Genomic DNA, 18,238 nt, shown 5'->3' with positions numbered 1-18,238 from the left:
TGCAACCCCTGGCATCCAGCTAGATAGGACTGTATGGCATGCACTGGTAACATGTATCCCTACTTCCAAGAGGGCAGAGAAACATGACGTTGTCCCACAAACAGAGCAGAGTTTCTATTTACCCACCCGGTCCTGAGCTCCGTAGTTGTTCAGGTTGCCACAGAGAGATCCAGGCAGCAACACCCATAAGGAGGCCAAGTGTGTGGACCAGCTGGGGAGGATGGTGTTTACATCTACAAGCCTGCAGTTTAGTGTATTGAATTGTCAATTGCTTTTGGCTAAGTATGATTTTCTGCATTATTAAAAGTTTATAGATTTCAGGGACAAATTGCCCCAGAGGGACAGGGCTCACTTGCAGGCTCTTATTGATGACGACAAACTGGTGGCAATGACTTCATTACAATCTGCGGCTGATGCAGCCTGCACCACGTCAAGATCAATGGCTATTGCCATTGCCTGGGAATCATGGCTATGCTCTAGGGTTTGCCAGGGAGGTCCAGAACACTGTAGAAGACTTGTCCTTCTATGAGACCCGTCTTCTCCATGAAAAGACAGATAAAACTTGCACTTGCTAAAGGACTCCATGGCAACCCTCCACTCTCTGGGTATATATCCACCAGAGGAAATACAATAAGCAGTTACCATCACCGCTCTTATGAACCTCTTCATAAAAGGCAGAGGGTGCAAGGGCCAGGATACTCTGCACCTTCCACTTCAGTCACATTAACCCAATCTCCAAAGGCTACTTTTGACAAGACGGTCCGAAACTGTGAACTACTGTTGGTGCCATCTCCACCTAATCCCTAGATCTCCTTTGGTGGCTGCCTAGCACTCTTTTCCCACAGTTGAAGGGCAATAACATCAAATGTTTGCTGGATATCATCCATTCCAGCTATCCCATAGAGTTTCCCTACCCCCCCTCAAAACCCCCTTCCTTGTCCCTTTCCAGAGATCATTCTCACCAGGAGATCCTCCTCCCAGGGGATAAAATCCCGCCTTCAGCAGGGAGCAATAGAGCAGGTACCTCTTCAGCATCAGGGAAAAGGATTCTATTCAAAATATGTCCTAGTTCCCAAAAAGAAGGGAGAGTTGAGACCCATTCTCAACTTGCAACACCTTGACATTTTTATTCACAAACTAAAATTTTGTGTGTGGTTACAGTGGCATCAATGATACCATCTCTGGAAAAGAACCCGTGGTTCTCACTGTGAAAGATGCATGCTTTCACATGGATATTTGCCCTTCCCGCAGAAGATTCCTCAGGTTTATGGTGAGTCCCAATCACTATCAAGATGGAGCGTTTCCATTTGGTCTAGTAGCCACTCGCAGGGTCTTCCCTCGACATGCAATGAGCACCGACATTGGCATTTTACCTGCCGGGAACAAAACCCATTAGAAAGTCACCTAAATTTTTCATTGCCATAGCAGAACAGCTTTGAGGTCAAGCTGTATCCTCTCAGAGGGTCTCTAAGTAGCTCTTCAGGTATATCCTTAACTCTGTTACCAGATGGCACAGCTTCCTCCCCGACATGTAGTAAGGGCACACTCTACAAGATACAAGCGGCCTCAGTAGCATCACTTCAAGAGGTCCCCTGCTTGACATTTTCAGGGCAATGAGGCATTATGCCATGGCCCAAGAGTCCTCCACTGATGCATCCTTTGGGCAGAAGTTCTACAAGCAGCTATACCACCTGCATCCTTGCACCCTTCTTCTCTCTAAGGACGGCTTGTCAGTCACCCACAGTGGAATACACATAAGGACCAGCACTCGAAGAAAGGAAAGGTAACATTACTTACCTTGTTGTAACTGGAGTTCTTCAAGAGGCATGGCCCCTATCTGTATTTCACTACCCACTCTGCTTCCGATCTTGGCATGATTTGTGGTGGAGAAAGAACTGAAGAAGCGGTCGATCCGCCCCTTATGCCCTCCGTGCAGAGCGGGAGGGGAGTAGGGACACAGGTGTGAACCAATGGACACTGCTTGCAAAAATTCTCCAATCTCAGGCACAGGAAGCACATGTGTACCCACAATGGAATACAGACGGGGACCATACATCTCAAAGAACTCCAGTGACAACAAAGTAAGTAACTTACCTCTTGAGGTCATTTTAGTGTGAAATATCTTTGCATTGAAACTGAATTCTGGAATAAACTGCATCTGGTGTTTCAAAGTGACAGCAAATAGATTTAGAAGTCTTGGGCTATATAATCTGCAGACTGGCACAGCTCCACTAAGGCTGTGGAGTGGTGCCAATGTACATGAGCAAAGAATTTGGCCCCTTTTAAAAATGAACACTTATCTGGTATTTTCCATTCCCCATCTCCAGAAGGAATGAAGGAGACGAGGAATGGAAAGGGCCCTTGCTCTCTACCTTGATTTATAATGTAATGTACTAGAAAATGTAAAAATCTTGGTTTTATATATGATAAATCATAGGTGGTTAAGTTATAAACTGGAGGTGGTGTAGCTGTTGATTGTCTCTGACCTATGATGTAGGTAGTACCCTTCTGCAAAAGTTTTCATGTGTCCATCCCATGGATAATTCCCAGAATAGGATTACATTGGGCGTAGTTGTGATGTACAGGCTGTCTTGATACTCCCTTGGTTTCCTGGCTGAATTGACCACGTTTTTATCCTGCCTTGCCCAGCAGCCTTGCCGTTATCTGCTTTGTGAGATAATGGGTCTGTGTGGAAAATCGAGGCTGCTATCGGATTGAAACAGAGACATGGGTAATTCTCTCTGAGAACAATCTGCAGATAAGATTGTTCAAATTTGGAGGGGGATGAATGATTCCATGGGGGCTGATCTATGTCTGGAGGAGAGAAATGTCCCAGCTTCTCAAGTTGATTTTTTGGACAGTTTTTCTTGTTGAGAGCTAGAATTTTTGAGAGCACTCCACCCTACTGCTTTCAGATCAGACTCATTCTTTCTTGTATTTAACAGGGAAGGAGCACTTTATTATTAAGGGTAAGCAGGTTGCTGCTTCTTTGAAAAGAGTTGGACCTGCTACTCGGGAAAGCACTTCTTGATGCTAATCTTCTCCAGCTATCACCCTGTCTGTAACATGTCCTTTGTGGACAAGGTGATTGAGAATAAAACAGCAAGACACCACCTGTGACTCCTGAACTTCCTTGGTCCTCTTCAGTAAGATCTGAGGCCTCTGTGTCGTATAGAGGAGGCTGTATTGGCCTCTGTGGTTGATGATGCCCACATTAACTCTTGTACACTATCTAATCTATCTATCATACTTATGTGGCCCCATTGCTGTACTATCAGAGTGGCTCAAAGTAATTAGCGTACTTATCCCCATACACCATTGTGAAGTAAGGAAGTATTATTATCCCCATTTCACAGACGGGAAACTAATGCTGCACAGAAATGATGAAGTCAGAGTTTGGGTGGTGAATAAGTGACGACAGGCTCCAATTCAGCAAGTCGGTGCCATTTTAAGGTGCTCCCATGAAGTGATTGGCCCTTGTGTGGCATTTCATCCTGAGCCGAAGGCTAGACAGGAGCAATTCATCTTGGCAAAAACCCCACAACAAAGGCAACTAGTCATTGCCGTGCCAGCAGACTACAGTCTGCAAGGGACACCTTCCAAACACTTTGCATGGAAATGAGTTGAACATCACTGAGGAGGAAGGAAGTTCAGTAGTTAGGGTGCTATCCTGGAACTGACTCAGGGTCAATTTCCTGCTCTGCCACAGACTTCCTGTGCAACCTTGGGCAAGTCATTTGACCACTCAGTTTCCCATCTGTGAAATGGGGATAATAATATTTCCTTACTTCACGGTGGTGTATGGGGATAAGTACACTAATTGTACACTGAAGAATAGTAGTGCACAACCAATAGTACACTAATTGTCCAAATTCTCATCATGTTTTTAAAGTAACATGGCTACTTTTCTCTTTACCAGTATCTGAATACTTCTAGGAAGTGTGAAAAAGCTATTTTGACCAGGAAGGATGGTATTGTGCTTATGGGCACTGAACCGAGACTCAGGCACTGTGGGCCAGTTACTTAATCCCTTTGTGCCTCCCTTTGCCAAGCTGCAAACTGGGGGATAATTCTCCCTTTCTTCTATCCTTTTGTCTGTCATGTCTATTTAGATTGTAAACTTTGTGGGGTAGAGTCTGTCCCGTACTATGTATTTCTATGTGTCTATTGCCTCGGGATCCCAGCTGGGGCCTCTGGGAACTACTGGCATATAAATAATTACAACAGTTTCGTTAGATTGTCCTCAGTTCTACCATGTGCTTTCTGTATGACTTCGGGCTTAACACTTAACCTCTCAGAGCTTCAGTTTCCCTATCTGCAAGCTAGAGATAATGCCTATCTCACCAGGGTGTCATGAGCTTTAACTGACATCTGCAAAGTAGATTCCTGGATGGGAGATGCCATATGCCTGCACAGTATTATTATTCTCTATCTGTTAAATGTGCGTGGCATCGTTGGTAGACACAGACAGTACAAGCCATTTTATAATAAAGATTGTCTCTTCTGGATGTAAGAACCTATCATCTCTCTGGGTCTAACTGCATGTGTCAGAGCTGGGTAATACGGCCTGTTGACTGGACACTGGGATGAATGGCAGCACTTTTCTATTGACAATTGAACAACACTGTTTCCCGTGATGTTTGTATTAAGATAAGACGTTTTTGTTTAAATTCATGCTTTTTTTCTCATGTCATTGTCCAGTCTGAACAAAGGGTCCTTTGTGGGCATGTTTTTGGTAGCTTGTTACCATTGGATACAGGGTTGAATGGCTACTTACTTACAAAGCTACGGCTATGGGGCAAATAGTGTTTGCATCAGCAACGTGACAAAGTATAGCTGCAGTTCTGACATGATCGATAAATGATCTAATTCCAAATTATGTTTATCTTTGTCTACAAAATGCAGGTGTGATGGCTGGGTTTAATATGAGTGGAGACCTCCAGAAGCCTGTGGCCAGCATCCCACTCGGGTCTCTGGCAGCTATCGGCATTTCGTAAGTCGCTTGAAAGAGTGAAAAGAATTTACTTTCTGTTTAGAGTGTGCCCTGGATGTGACCAATCTATTTCGTATTCCAGTCAACCTTTTATTACTCACCCATCTGGAAAATTACAGTCTGGCTCTTGTTCAAATTATCATCTATTACCTACTCCTACTCTGGATGGTTTTAGTGAAGAGATTCATTAATGCGGATATAATCAATTCTTCTCCACCCCTCGGGCCCACTTCCTAATACAGAATGTGTATTAACTCTAGAATTGTCAAATTGGACTACTCTGGAGTAGATTTCAAAATTGTTGGATTTAGGGTTTTTTAAGAAAAGAAAAATTACAAGCCTTCTAAAGAAACAGGCTGAGTCGTTTATTTATATTAGCTCACGTGTTGCAGCTAAATTTCTCAAGTACTTTTTTATTAAGAATGACTTAGGGTTTATCCTCACAGCAGCTGGGAGGGTGCTTCCCAGTGCTGGTAGACAGTCGCACCAGCTTTGCTCAAGCTAACGCGCTAGAAACAGCAGTGTGGCCATGGCGCGATGGGAGGTGGATCAGGCTAGCTACCTGTGTGCACACCTCGGAGGTCAGGCGGGCTAGTCTAACTGTGTCCACACTGAAATATTTAGTGCACTAGTTCAAGCTGAGCTCGCGCCTCTGTGTATCCGAGCTGGAAAGCACACTCCCAGCTGCTGTGTAGACATAGCATCAGATGAAAGGAGCCCTTCTGGTGGCAAACCCATAGTGAATGTGACACTGTGTTCTTTGTATGTCATTTCTCATCCTGATCAGTTTTTGCATGGTAATGTGACCAGGTTTTTTTTTTTTTATGCAGTGTGTGATGGTAATATTTCCTCTCTCAGCCATAAAGGGTAACGTTTTATCGGTGGGATGATTTTGAAGGCTTGTAATTGCCTGGTACACAGTCTTGGGGATTAACCTTGCATGAAGCGTGGAAGGTCATTCCCGAGGCTTAAAAAAGAACATTGGCGTCATTTGGGCCCCAGGCATTTTACACATCGTTCTGGGCAGGCTAAATTCCAACTGCCCCATGCACGTGGCAGTGGGTTGCTCTGTTATCCCTTGGGACAGAGAGGCAGATTGTGTCACTGAGATTTGTTACCTGGCACAGTGTACACCCTGAGGAGAACCAGTGCTGTTACTCTGGCTGGTGCATTGTGGGGGATGGAGCCTAGGGTCCCTCAATTCCCTGCCCTGCCCCAACAATTCCCACCTGCTTGTGCATGGTGGGATGTAGTGATTTGTGGAAGGCTACATCTCTGTCTGGGCGGCCTACCCTCAGACAGATGCAGGAAGGACAAGGTAGAAGTGAGGCAATCACATTTAATATAATATGCCGCAGACTTGGCATGCCCACTTGCAGGCATTTAGGAAAAGGTGAGTTTTAAGGAGGGATTGAAGGAAGATGTCCATTTACATTGACTCATTTCCCTATTTCAGACATTTCGCATCTAGTAGTTCTCTCTGAGGCCATTTTTCACATACAATAGAACCTCAGAGTTACAAATACCAGAGTTATGAACTGACCAATCAACCACACCCCTCATTTGGAACCAGAAGTACGCAGTCAGGCAGCAGTAGAGACCAAAAAAAAAAAAAAAATACAGTACAATACTGTGATAAACATAAACTACTTAAAAAAATAAAGGAAAAGCAGCATATAGCAGTTGCTGCTTATCACTTTACACTTTTGCCTTTGCATGTAGGCAATGCTACTATGCTACTCCCTAAATTTTAGAACAGGGAATACAAGTATTGCAGTAATGTCAATTATTTGTGAAGCTTTTAAATGGTGGTCACTGTAAGTAGCTGAATTTCTTCAGGCCTTCATGATAGTAAAAATGCCCAATGAACTCATTGTTTTGGGAACAAATGGTGTCTCTCTCTCTTGTTTGCAGGTGGTTTCTATATATAGTCTTTGTTTTCTTGCTGGGAGCCATTTGTACCCGGGAGTCGCTCCGCTATGACTTTATGATAGCAGAAAAGGTAATTAGTTAAATTTAAAATAACTCAATCCATTGTAGAAAACGGTGCTTTCCAGTCTACAGGGGCATTATTTTAAGCTGGGATTTTCCAGAGCCTAAGGGAAAAGCAGTGGGATTTGGTGCCTTAGACTCCTTTGAAAATCCCAGCCCAAGATTCCTGGGTAAAATTGATTTGAATAGCTTGCATTCTCCAACATGACCTGTAATGCTGAATCTTGGAATAATTCCACAGCAATAACTTTAATAGCTAAAATATGCTAATGTTGCCTAATGATAAACACTGTACATTATTCAGTATAGCCTTTTTCATCAGTGGAAGCTTAGGTCTAATTGAAATCTCCAAAGAATCACACTGCTTATCTTTACTAAGCCAAGCAAGGCTTACATTTTCCTATTCACTCTAGTGTAATTGCAATGTAAGTAATGGGATTATTAAATCCTAGGCATTCCACATTGGCATATACCTACAAAGCTAGTTTGTAGTATCATAGTCAATGAACCTTATCACTGAGGTTCACGAAAAGAGAAGAAAAGATTTCAGTGTATTTCATTGCTCGCTTACGTTAAGTGGAAGTAAAATGTTTATGGCTAATTTTCAATTATCCCCCATTATCCAAAATTATATGCTCATTGCAATTTGACAGAATTTCTTTGATTAAATTAGTTTGGCATGCTTTATTTTTATTTAATTCTTAATTCTTCTAACAGAGTTTAAGCTATAATTTCTATTTGCATGCTTTCATTTTCCCTCTGAATGCAACCCTAGATTTTGTCCTGTTTCCAAGATAAGAAAAAATAGTTTAGATTTACACTGAAATATGATTGTATGTGGGGTATCACAGACTCCCAAGTCATGCCCACTCTTGGCCCCGTATGGTCCCTGGGGGGAACCCCCTTTAGTGTGACAGCCCTTCTTGGAGATCCACTCTCTCTCTGGGGTTAAGCCCCTCCGCCTCCTGGAACCGTACCTCTCTGAGCCTTAGCACGCCTCTCTTGCTGTGGGCGTCCTCAGGGAGTCCACTTGCTCTGGACCCCTGGAGCCTCCACTTCCAGAAGGAATAATGCAACCCTGTTCTCCAGACCGGAGCGACTCTCAGCCAGCATAAAACAGGAGGGTTTATTGAGCGTCTGAACCCAGCATAGGAAACGCTCAGGGCCCTCAGTCCTGGCCTCCCTCAGCACAGTACATCTAGGTCTCTCCTGCATCCGGGTGGGCTCTGCCTGCTCTCGCTCCCCAGTCCCGAGACCCTGTGCTTCCCAGCTGGGCATCTGATATCATCTGCCTCGAAGCCCTGCCTCTGTCCATTGTCTTCTATCCAGGTAAACAGGGTCGCCTGGGCTTCCTCTCCTCTCAGCCATCCTTTGTTCCCAACTGGCTGGTCAGGTCACCAGGGTCCTCTCTCCACAGCCCGTTGCCCTCCCACTGGCCAGAACCGGCTGTGACTCCTAAGCTGGCCTCCCGGTCCCCAGGTCACCAGTCCCTGAGGTATCCATTCTCCAGGCCATTGGCTGGGGTCCCAAGTTCCATCGCTGGTCATCTGTAACAACAAACTCCCTCTCCCATCTCCTCGTTAAACCAGTAACACCCAGGGAAACTGAGTCCCACGCCCTCTGCATGCAAACCATTGAAAAAAACAAGAAAATCCCCCGCTTCATCACACCGGGTTTATATCACTTATAGCTAAGGCAGAAATCATCACTGTTTCTGGGAGAAAAGTGGAACAATTCTACGCTAGCCATTTTAATTCAGTGTCTTTGTTATATAAATGTTGATAGTCCTTTATTACCATAGTGCCCATGAGCCTCAGTCATGGACCATTGTGCTAGGGGTTATACAAACAGAACAAAAAAGATGGTCCTTACGCCCCCAAAAGCTTACAGTCTTAGTATAAGAATAGAGACAACAATTAGATGTAGACACATCTGATGGGGAAATACAAAGAAACAGTGAGACAAACTGTAGTGAGACACATCTGATGGGGAAATACAAAGAAACAGTGAGACAAACTGTAGTGAGACTCCCAGTGCACCCTAGTAATGTATTCTTTTAGATGATAAAAGTACTGTACATACCTCGTACTTTTAATGAATAAGTAGAAGAGAAAAGGTTTGTAAAATTAGGTTAGCTTCAGTACCCCATAACAAACAAGCAGAATAGCTTGTTTTCCTTCTTTGACAGGGTAACTGGTTTGGCAGATAGGGGGAATGCAGTGGACATAATATACCTGGACTTTAGTAAGGTTTTTGGTGCAGTCCAACATGACATTCTGATGAATAAGCTGGACAAATGCAGGCTTGGTGGAACTACCATTAAGTGGATAAATAATTGGTTAAACCATCGCAAACAAAGAGTAACTATTAATGGAATGATGTCAGATTGGAGGGAGGTCTCAAGTGGGGTTCCACAGGGATCTTTCCTGGGTCCGGTGTTATTTAACATCTTTATTAATGATCTGGATGTAAGAATAGAGAGCATAATGATCAAATTTGCAGATAATACAAAGCTGGGAGGGGTGCTGCAAACACTTTGGAGGGCAGAGTTAAAATTCAAAGGGATTTTGATGAATTAGAGAACTGGGCTATAGACGACAAAATGAAATTCAACAAAGACAAATGTAAGGTGCTACACTTAGGGAAGTAAAACCAAATGCACAGGCACAGAATGGGGGAAAACTGGCATGGCAGCAGCACTGTTGAGAAGGATCTGGGAGTTGTGGTGGATCACAACCTCAACATGAGTCAGCTATGTGATGCTGTTGCAAACAAAACAAATGTTATTTCAGGTTGCATTAACAGAGGCATAGCATGCAAGTCACAGGAGGTGATAGTACCGCTCTACTCAGGGCTGGTTAGGCCTCAGCTGGAGTACTGTGTCCAATTTTATTCACCAATGTACCGAAAGGATGTAGAGAAACTGGAAAGAATCCAGAGGCAAACAACAAAGATGATCAAAGGGATGGAATGCAAGCCATCTGAGCAAAGGCTAAAGGAACTGGGTATGTTTAGTTTGGAAAAGAGAAGATTAATGGGGGATATGATAATGATCTTCAGATACTTGAAAGGCTGCCATAAAAAAGATGGAGAAATGTTGTTCTTTTTTGCCACAAAGGGCAGGACAAGAGGCAATGGGTTCAAACTACAGCATAGCAGATTTAGATTAAATCTCATGAAAAACTTCCTAACTGTAGGACAAAGGAGCAAACTGCCTAGGGAGGTCATGGAAGCTCCTTCACTGGAGGACTGGAGATTTTCCAAAGGAGGCTGGATAGCCATCTGTCTTGGATGGTTTAGACACAAAAAATCCTGCATCCTGGCAGGGGGTTAGGCTAGATCAGCAGTTCTCAACCGTTTTCTTTCAGAGCCACCCCCCCCCCCCGACATGCTATACAAATTCCATGTCCCACATGTACCACAACACCTATATTTCTGCATATCCAGTAGATTAAAAGCTAGGATTGGCATTAGGGCATGGCAGGCAGGCAGGCAGGGCAACTGCTCGGAGCCCCATGCCATAGGGAGTCCTACAAAGGTAAGTTGCTTCAGTCTCGGGCAGTGGGGCTCGGGCTTCGGCTTTCTGCTGTGGACCCCAGTGAGGCTAACACTGGCCCTGCTCTCTGGATTATTGTGGCAGATCCCCTGAAATCTGCTCCTGACTCTGTAGGGTGCCCCAGATCCCCAGTTGAGAACCACTGGACTCGATGACCCTTGCGGTCCCTTCTAACCCTATGTTCCTATGATGCTATGGAATCTTCTGGAAAGAGAGTCTTACGCCTTTGTTATATATCATAAAAACACAAGAAAAAACAAATACAATTTTCTTTTCCCCTTGTTCAGTATGAATGGTGATGCAATAAATGTAGAAAATATGGCTTCTTATTAGAAATATTATAAGCACATTCGTATTTTATTGGCCTTGTTTGAGAGGAGAAAACATTACACATCAAAACCTGTGCAAACTTTCCATTTCTGTCAGTCGTGGTTAAAGAAACATTTGGCTGCTTGTCTTCCTTAGAATGTATTTTTGTGAACCTACAAAATAGGGACACAAAGTAATTTCACTTCAAAGGAGATCTAATAGGCTAGGGCTGCCAATTTCTTGTGAAGTATTTGTACTTTCTAAACTTTTTAAAAATTAATTAATTAATTAATTTTACTTTTGACAAACTCCGTGAAAAGACATTTCCCCCCTAAGCCCTGAGTGGAATGTCAAGTAGCACATTTAAATGCAAGTGTTTTTGGTGACTAAAATGATAGTCAAAGCCTGACACAATCAAGTGTTTCTTTCAAGTATTTTTTTAAAAATAGGACCAATAGCATTGTGTTTTTGTATTGATTAACATTCTGAAATCCAAAGGGGCTCTTCTGTTCTCTAATGTAAATTTCTGTTCATTGATTTGTTTCTCGTATTTTTCATCCATTCACAACACACTTTGTTTTCCTGGAGCCAAATTAGTTCGTTAGGGTGTATGTTTTGGGGGGAGGGGGTAGCCTGGAGGGGGAAAATGGGTTGGTTTGAGGGTTTTCAAAACACAGCATGAACTTATATGCTGTCTCCAAGCAGAATGAATTTTATATCTTTTCATCCAACCTCCTTTACAATGCAGGCTGCTTTCGTAAATAAGAAGAAAGGCCAATGTATCTTGAGCTTTCTTAGAAAATGTACATTTATTAACCACTACTAGTCAAGCACACACCAGCTGGGCATGTACAACCTCAGGAACACAAAGAAGCAGGGAATAACCTCTTAAGTGAACAGGATGAGGTATGTGTTTGTTTAGAAATTTTTACCTGTGAGAGGAAGGATGGTCCAGTGGTTAGGGTGCTGCTCAGGGGACCTGGGTTCAGTTCTCTGCCCGGCCACACACTTCCTGTGTGACTTTGGGCAAGCTGTTTGGGCCCAGGTTTCTAGATATATTTAGGCATTGCTGCCCTCTTCATTGCAATGCCTAACTGTTGTAGGAGCCTAAATTTCATTTTCAAAAGTGATTTAGGAGATTGAATCGCATCCACTGAGGATTTTGGCTCCTAAGTACTTAAATTCCTTTTGAAAACGGTATATAGGATCCTAAATTAGTTAGGCACTGCAATGCTGAGTGCAGCAATGTCAAAATACCTTTCGAAATCTTGGCCTTAGAGTCTTTGTTCCCCAGTTCCCCATTTGCAAAATGAGAGAATAGCACTTCCGTTCCTCACAGGATAAATACATTACAGGTTGTGAGGTGCTGTGGGAATGAGGGCCATATTAATACCTTAGATAGATAGAGAGACTCTAGGTTCACAACTTCGGAGACAAATATTATGGGGAAATGGACTGGAATATCTGCTATTCTGTGAAGCTGGTACATCCCAAGCTACACAGGTAGACTCAGATATGGCCTACTATTCTGTGCCACCATTTTGGAAGTAATCACTCAGCTCAACTAACTCTGTGCCAGTGGCTTTCAACCTTTTACCTCTGGAAACCTCAAAAGAAAAAAAAAATATCCCTGGCTCCTTACTGCCACCCACCCAGTCCTGCAAAGGATTGTGGGATTGGGCTCTTGGCCAAAAAATATGGCTGCTTTTAGGTCTCGGGAGGGGCTCACCGGATTGTTGCTGAAGCCTGGGTGGCGAAGCCACTGCTGGGTGTGGAGCTTCTCACTTCCCCAGCCCTCATGCTGTTCGGCTCTGGAGGGGCACCAGAAAAGGCTGTGGAACTGGCTGTGCTGCATCTTGAAGGGCCGTTTCCCTATGGCTAGGGCCCTAGCAAATTCACAGCTGTGAAAAACGCATCACGGACCATGACATCTGGTCTCCCCTACCCCGAAATCTGGGTTTTTTTGGTGTACTTTTACCCTATATTATGCAGATTTCACGGGGGAGACCAGTGTTTCTCAAATTAGGGGTCTGGACCCAAAAGGGAGTTGCAGGGGGATCACAAGGTTATTTTAGGGGGGTTACGATATTCTCACCCTTACTTCTGCGCTGCCTTCAAAGCTGGGCTGCTGGAGAGCGGCGGCTATTGCAGCGCCTTGCCAGCGGCAGCACAGAAGTAAGGGTGGCAATACCATCCCGTGCCACCTTTACTTCCGCGCTGCTGCCTTCAGATTGCTACCTACGGCTGAGTACGGTGCATAGGGGAGCATGAATGAGGAGCTGCAGCAGGATTGGGTAGGCAGCAGTGGGTGGTGGGATTGGTTTGTTCCTTCACACCCCTGCCCTAGCTGCTCCCACGTCCAAGCGTCTGGGATTTGCTAGTGATTCTTTTCTTGAAACCCAGCAGTCGCCCCTTCATGATGCACTTCTGGGTCGAGCCCCACTGGTTGAGGATGTCCTGCTCTGCGTTATGTCAGGGCCCCAGGCCAGAATTCTTGGTGCAGTGGAGACTCCCTCGTGGAATGCTTTAGACCTTATTCCTGCATCTGTCTTTCAAAACGAACTGGCCTACCCCACCCCCCGCACCCGTTCAAAAGCCAGCCTTAAGCAATTGCAAGACATTTGGGACACCATGGTAGGCCTCAGCAACTTGCAGCATGATTTCTCTCCACCACCACCAGGAGAGAAATGCAGGCTGCGGCTACTTCATCTACCATGGGGCCCTCAGACAATTCAGACCCTTTCCTTGTGTCAGTTCACAGCCCCATGTTTCTTTCCACCCCTCAGCAGCTTGGGGCTCTACAAATCATGAGGGTTACTCTGAAATACCCCTTATTTCAGTGTGAGAAGGTGGGCTGCCTGTTTTCCACCATTTTGATTAAAGCAAGTATGTTGAAAATGGAGCATGACGCTCCTTCAGTGGAGGGATATGAAGAGTGGAATGGCCGGGTATTCTGAATAGGCTGGGAGAGGAAGGAGAAGACATGACAGTTAATCTCTAGGTAAGGAGCAGTAGCCATATATTATGCAAAAGTCCATTTCACAGCAGGAAAGATGGCAGCTGCAAGGTGGGGAGGCATGAGGAGAAAATAGCCCCTATCCAAAATACTGGGTGGAGGGAAAGAGACTGTTATCCAGCTTTTTGGAGCTCTTTGTCTTGCATGACTGGATCTTGTGCGGACACGGCTAGAATATGGCATGAGCTCTGTTTATCAAGCTTTCATAGCTGAAGCACTGCTGGTAATATCTCCTGTTCTGCCAGCTGGTAACTGTTGTGTGCTTGTTGTGGTGGATTTATTTGTGCAGAAAGCTGCATGTGAACTCGTATGTGCGTAAGGTGGATCCACGTCCTAGAAATGCTGACACATTTGCTATGAAATCTTTTAACCTGTTCCATGAAGTAGCAAAAGTAGAAGCCAGGACGCTGTCTAGGAATGACAGCCTGTGGCAAGTCTTGTCAGACAAGTCTGGCTGCATGTGGGGGCCAGGGAGACGCAATAACCTTCTAGACAACTCTGCAGATTCATGTGTCAGTACATGGTGGGAGTTGCTCAGTCAGTCTGGGAGGCAAGGAGTCTCATACTTAATAAGAAGCCCACATTCATTTCCATTTCTACAGAAAACTAACTGCCTTTACACTGCTGTCTTGTCTATGTAGATCGTAAACTCTTTAGGTCAGGGACTCTTACTATGCGTGTGTATTGCACCTGCCAGATTGGCACCTTCCATCATACAAAATATTAGTAATAAAAGGTGACTGCCCTTCAGTGATGAGTCTGTATAAAAGTTTTGTAAAGTTTAAATATTGGTTTGGGATACAATAGAACCAAAGGTATTAAATACAAAAATAGGAATAAAGCAGTCTACTTAGCACTATTGCTTTAAGGATTTTTAAGTTTTATGTTCATTTAACTTAAGGAAATTCCTTACACATTTAAGACAGGAAAATAAGGTCGTCACATTATATCCTTTGGAACATGTTTTTGAAATCCCATTTATTTAAATGGCAGCTTTGATTTGATTGCACTGTGTATATCTTCCCCTCCCCTACTACTCCTCCACTATTGGTATTCCCTTATGGGACACAGGGGTTTGTCTTCCTGTTTTGGATGGTTTAGAGCCTTGTGTAGCTCTTCCTGTATGATGCTCTCTGTATATAAGTGTGCACTCCTGAAATAAACTCCCTTCAAACTCACTTCCAGTTGCTTAAATGGAATCAGATGTCTGCTTCCTCAATGCATTTTCTCCAAGTGGCACATATTTCTGGACGTGAGCTTATCGAGTGGTTTCCAGTTGGTACAGAATGTTCAGCACTGATTCTGCTTTCATGGGATAATTTTACTGTGTTACTAGTTCACACTCACAGTGCAGAGCAGGTTGAGTTGCTACTTTCACACAGCTCCTTCTGTTAAATTTTTGCCAAAGTCTTTAGCATTTACAAAGGAAATTAATTGATTTTAATTTGGAAAAATCTGTGTTTAAAGACAATTAAGTGTTTTTTAAAAAAAATCTGATAAATATTTGTTTTCTCTTTGCATTTTCCAGGTGTCCTTGGTGGGTTTCTTGTTTTTATTAGGATTGTACATTTCCTCCTTAGCTTCCTGCATGGGAGGTTTGTATGGAGCACCCCGAATCCTTCAGTGCATTGCCCAGGAAAAAGTGATACCTACCCTGGCCTTTCTTGGACATGGGGTTAGTAATCAGTGATGATGTAGAATTAGCTGTGTGTTCTATAAAAGACAAATGTTAATGGTGCATGGAAACAATGAATCTGCTGTCAATAGATTGTCATGGCTGATGTACAGTAATTAAATACCAGGAGAGGAGGGGGTCATGGTTTTTCCCCACTGGGGATCAGCAGGTGGAAATGACATTCAAATATTTGCTTTGTAAAGAAACACAGTTATGGGAGAAGTCTCTCTGTCTGAGTCCAGGTCCTCCTCATCTTCCTATTTGATTACTGTAAACTCCTCTTTTAATCTCTGCTCTCACCAGCACTCATATTGCCCCCCTCTGTCATCCATGCAAAACACAGTCACTAAGTTCCTCTTCCCTGCCTGTTGTTCTGTTCACGTTGTCTGCTCTTTGAACCCCCTCCATTGACTCCCCCTCCTTCATGGCAGGAAGTTCAAGCTTCTTGTCCTTGCCTTCAAGGTCCCATATAACTGCCCCTTCTTACTTACCTGCCTTTGTCTTTCATTGTATGCCCCCCCATCTCGGTTCCACCATAGATGTCTTCCTCAGTACCCCAGGGCACTTCTCCCACATCAGTCTCTTCCAGACAGAACCCTACTCATGGAAAACCCTTCGTGAGCTGGTCTGCAAGGCCTCTATCCTCTCTTTATTCAAGTCCCTCCATAGGACCCACTTCTTTTATGATGCCCACAATAAATTAGCCAGTTAATAAAAAAATGACTGGCTAATTTATGTCTTAATATATTAACCCGCCACCCCCACCACCTTTACTACTTCAAACGGCCATGTAGATGTCACACACATGCTTGAGTCCCAGTCGAGTCAATGGGGCGTAAGCATATGCTTATGTGCTTTGCTGAATCAGAGTCTGTATACTCTGTCCTTCCTCCTTAACCCTTCCCTGCTATCTTTTCGTCTCCCTTGATTCATCATGTTTGAAACTAGGCCCAGTTCTGCTAGTGGCAGAATCAAGGTCTTAGAATGTAAGCACCAGAAGGCAGGGATCACTTCTTATTTATATTGTGGAGTGCCTAACTCATTTTGGACTCTGTAAACCTAATAAAATAATAAAAGGATAAACGGATACATTTTAAAGGTCAGTTTTGGGGACCAAATCTTAAATGCTCTTTTAAGCTAAGCTTTGGTTTGAGTACTACTAAGGCTTGTTTCTGTCACCATTACTCATGTACATAGCATTATACACCTGGGTAGTCCCGTTTACTTCAACTGGGCTCACATGAATAAGGGTTGCAGGATTTGGCCATAAATTCAAACCAAATCCTTCTTTTCTGACTCTGTTTTTTTCTAACTAGGGGAAAAAAACTGCCTCTCTCAAAGCAACCCTGTAATAGCAAACCAGTCTGGAAAAATTTCAAGAGAGCAATTTTTCACATGTGCAAGATTTTGTAAATAAAGTGAGGAAAAATTACTTTAAAATAAGTTTTTAATATTTTAAATGTTCTGTAAGTGTATCTATTTTGTGTGCATTGTTTCTTGAATATTCCTGTGGTTCTTAAAATAAAAGTAATCATAATTAAAAAAAAATCAAAGCATTGAAAGTAGTTAAGTGGCTTCTGTGGAAAGAGCCAAATTCTGCACTCAACTATTGTGGTGTCATTCATTGACTTTGATGCAATGGTGGCAAAGTTGATTCTAACATGGCATAGCACTGGCATAGTTAGCTTCTGTTTTTTCATAACATTTCCTAATATGAACTCCTTTGTCCTGGCAACGTACCAGAACAGGAAGTGCTTTGAAAAGAGGTTAGGAATTAAGGGAAAATCTCCTTCCTCCCTGCCTGTATCTGCTACCTTGAGAATTGACTGTTGATTTGGTTCGCGGGCCGGTTAATGAAGTGGATTGCCCGTAACAATGCATTCTGCATTGGTTTTTTTATACAGTGGTTTAAACATGTTTGTAGTCATCGGAATCCTAGTTAATATGAAGGAGTGGAACGTTGTTTTCTGTGTTGTTAACCTTAGGCCAAAGGCATCCTAAGACTGTACCATCTGTTCCCTGTCTCAATAAGTGTCTCTAATACTTAAGATGCTTTCTGAGAACACTGTTATGCCGGAGACACATTTCTCATATTGTTGGAAAATCTGTAAGGTGCAGGATGTATTACTTTTTCTATTAATAAATGAGTGTGGAGGAAATGGAAATAGTTTCCCTTTGAGCTGTGCGTTTATTAAAGAAGCACATACAGAAGAGGAAAATATAGGATGAAAAAATTTCAAGGTGGCATATTTTGTGATACTGTTGGTATAACAGGACTGTACGTTCCAGACACTATTGGAGTTACCTTTGTATGGTCAGTACTATGGTTTATATGGAAGCTGGTGAAAGTCTTAGTATTTTATATTTGAAAAGCATTTATTTTATTTCTTGTTTATCCAATCAGAGCTGAAAGATTGTATGAAAGGGACAGCCATGATTTAAATGTCTTGCTTGTGGTACTAATAACCCCTTAAGGAGGAAGATTGTCCAAGGCACAAATGTCATTTAGGCAGCTGGCTCCTATTGGGATTAGGCACCTAGGCACTCCTAATGGGAGTTAGGCACCAAGCTGCTATTTGAAAATGTTCCCTTGGGTTGCTAAAGCCACGAGAGGCTTAGACATCTAATTTCCTTTTCACCATTTATGCTGCTTCTTTCATTTGTGCATTTCACTCAGCGTGGGCAGTGACATTAGTC

At 43.4% G+C, this 18,238-nt stretch overlaps 1 protein-coding gene across 11 annotated transcripts in view; it reads left to right on the top strand.

Annotated features, from left to right (window-relative positions):
- The window catches only part of SLC12A8 (solute carrier family 12 member 8), a 95,582-nt gene that overhangs the window by 58,544 nt on the left and 18,800 nt on the right, over positions 1-18,238 (top strand). For all 11 annotated transcript variants that reach the window (XM_073305176.1, XM_073305174.1, XM_073305173.1 and 8 more), the window contains 3 exons: positions 4,906-4,993; positions 6,908-6,995; positions 15,395-15,541. In XM_073305176.1, the coding sequence (XP_073161277.1) occupies positions 4,906-4,993; positions 6,908-6,995; positions 15,395-15,541 (323 nt within the window). The remainder of the gene's footprint in view (positions 1-4,905; positions 4,994-6,907; positions 6,996-15,394; positions 15,542-18,238) is intronic.

Source organism: Lepidochelys kempii, chromosome 11 (assembly GCF_965140265.1).
Source record: "Lepidochelys kempii isolate rLepKem1 chromosome 11, rLepKem1.hap2, whole genome shotgun sequence".
Lineage (NCBI taxonomy): Eukaryota > Metazoa > Chordata > Testudines > Cheloniidae > Lepidochelys > Lepidochelys kempii.
This window is presented reverse-complemented; position numbering and strand designations above follow the sequence as displayed.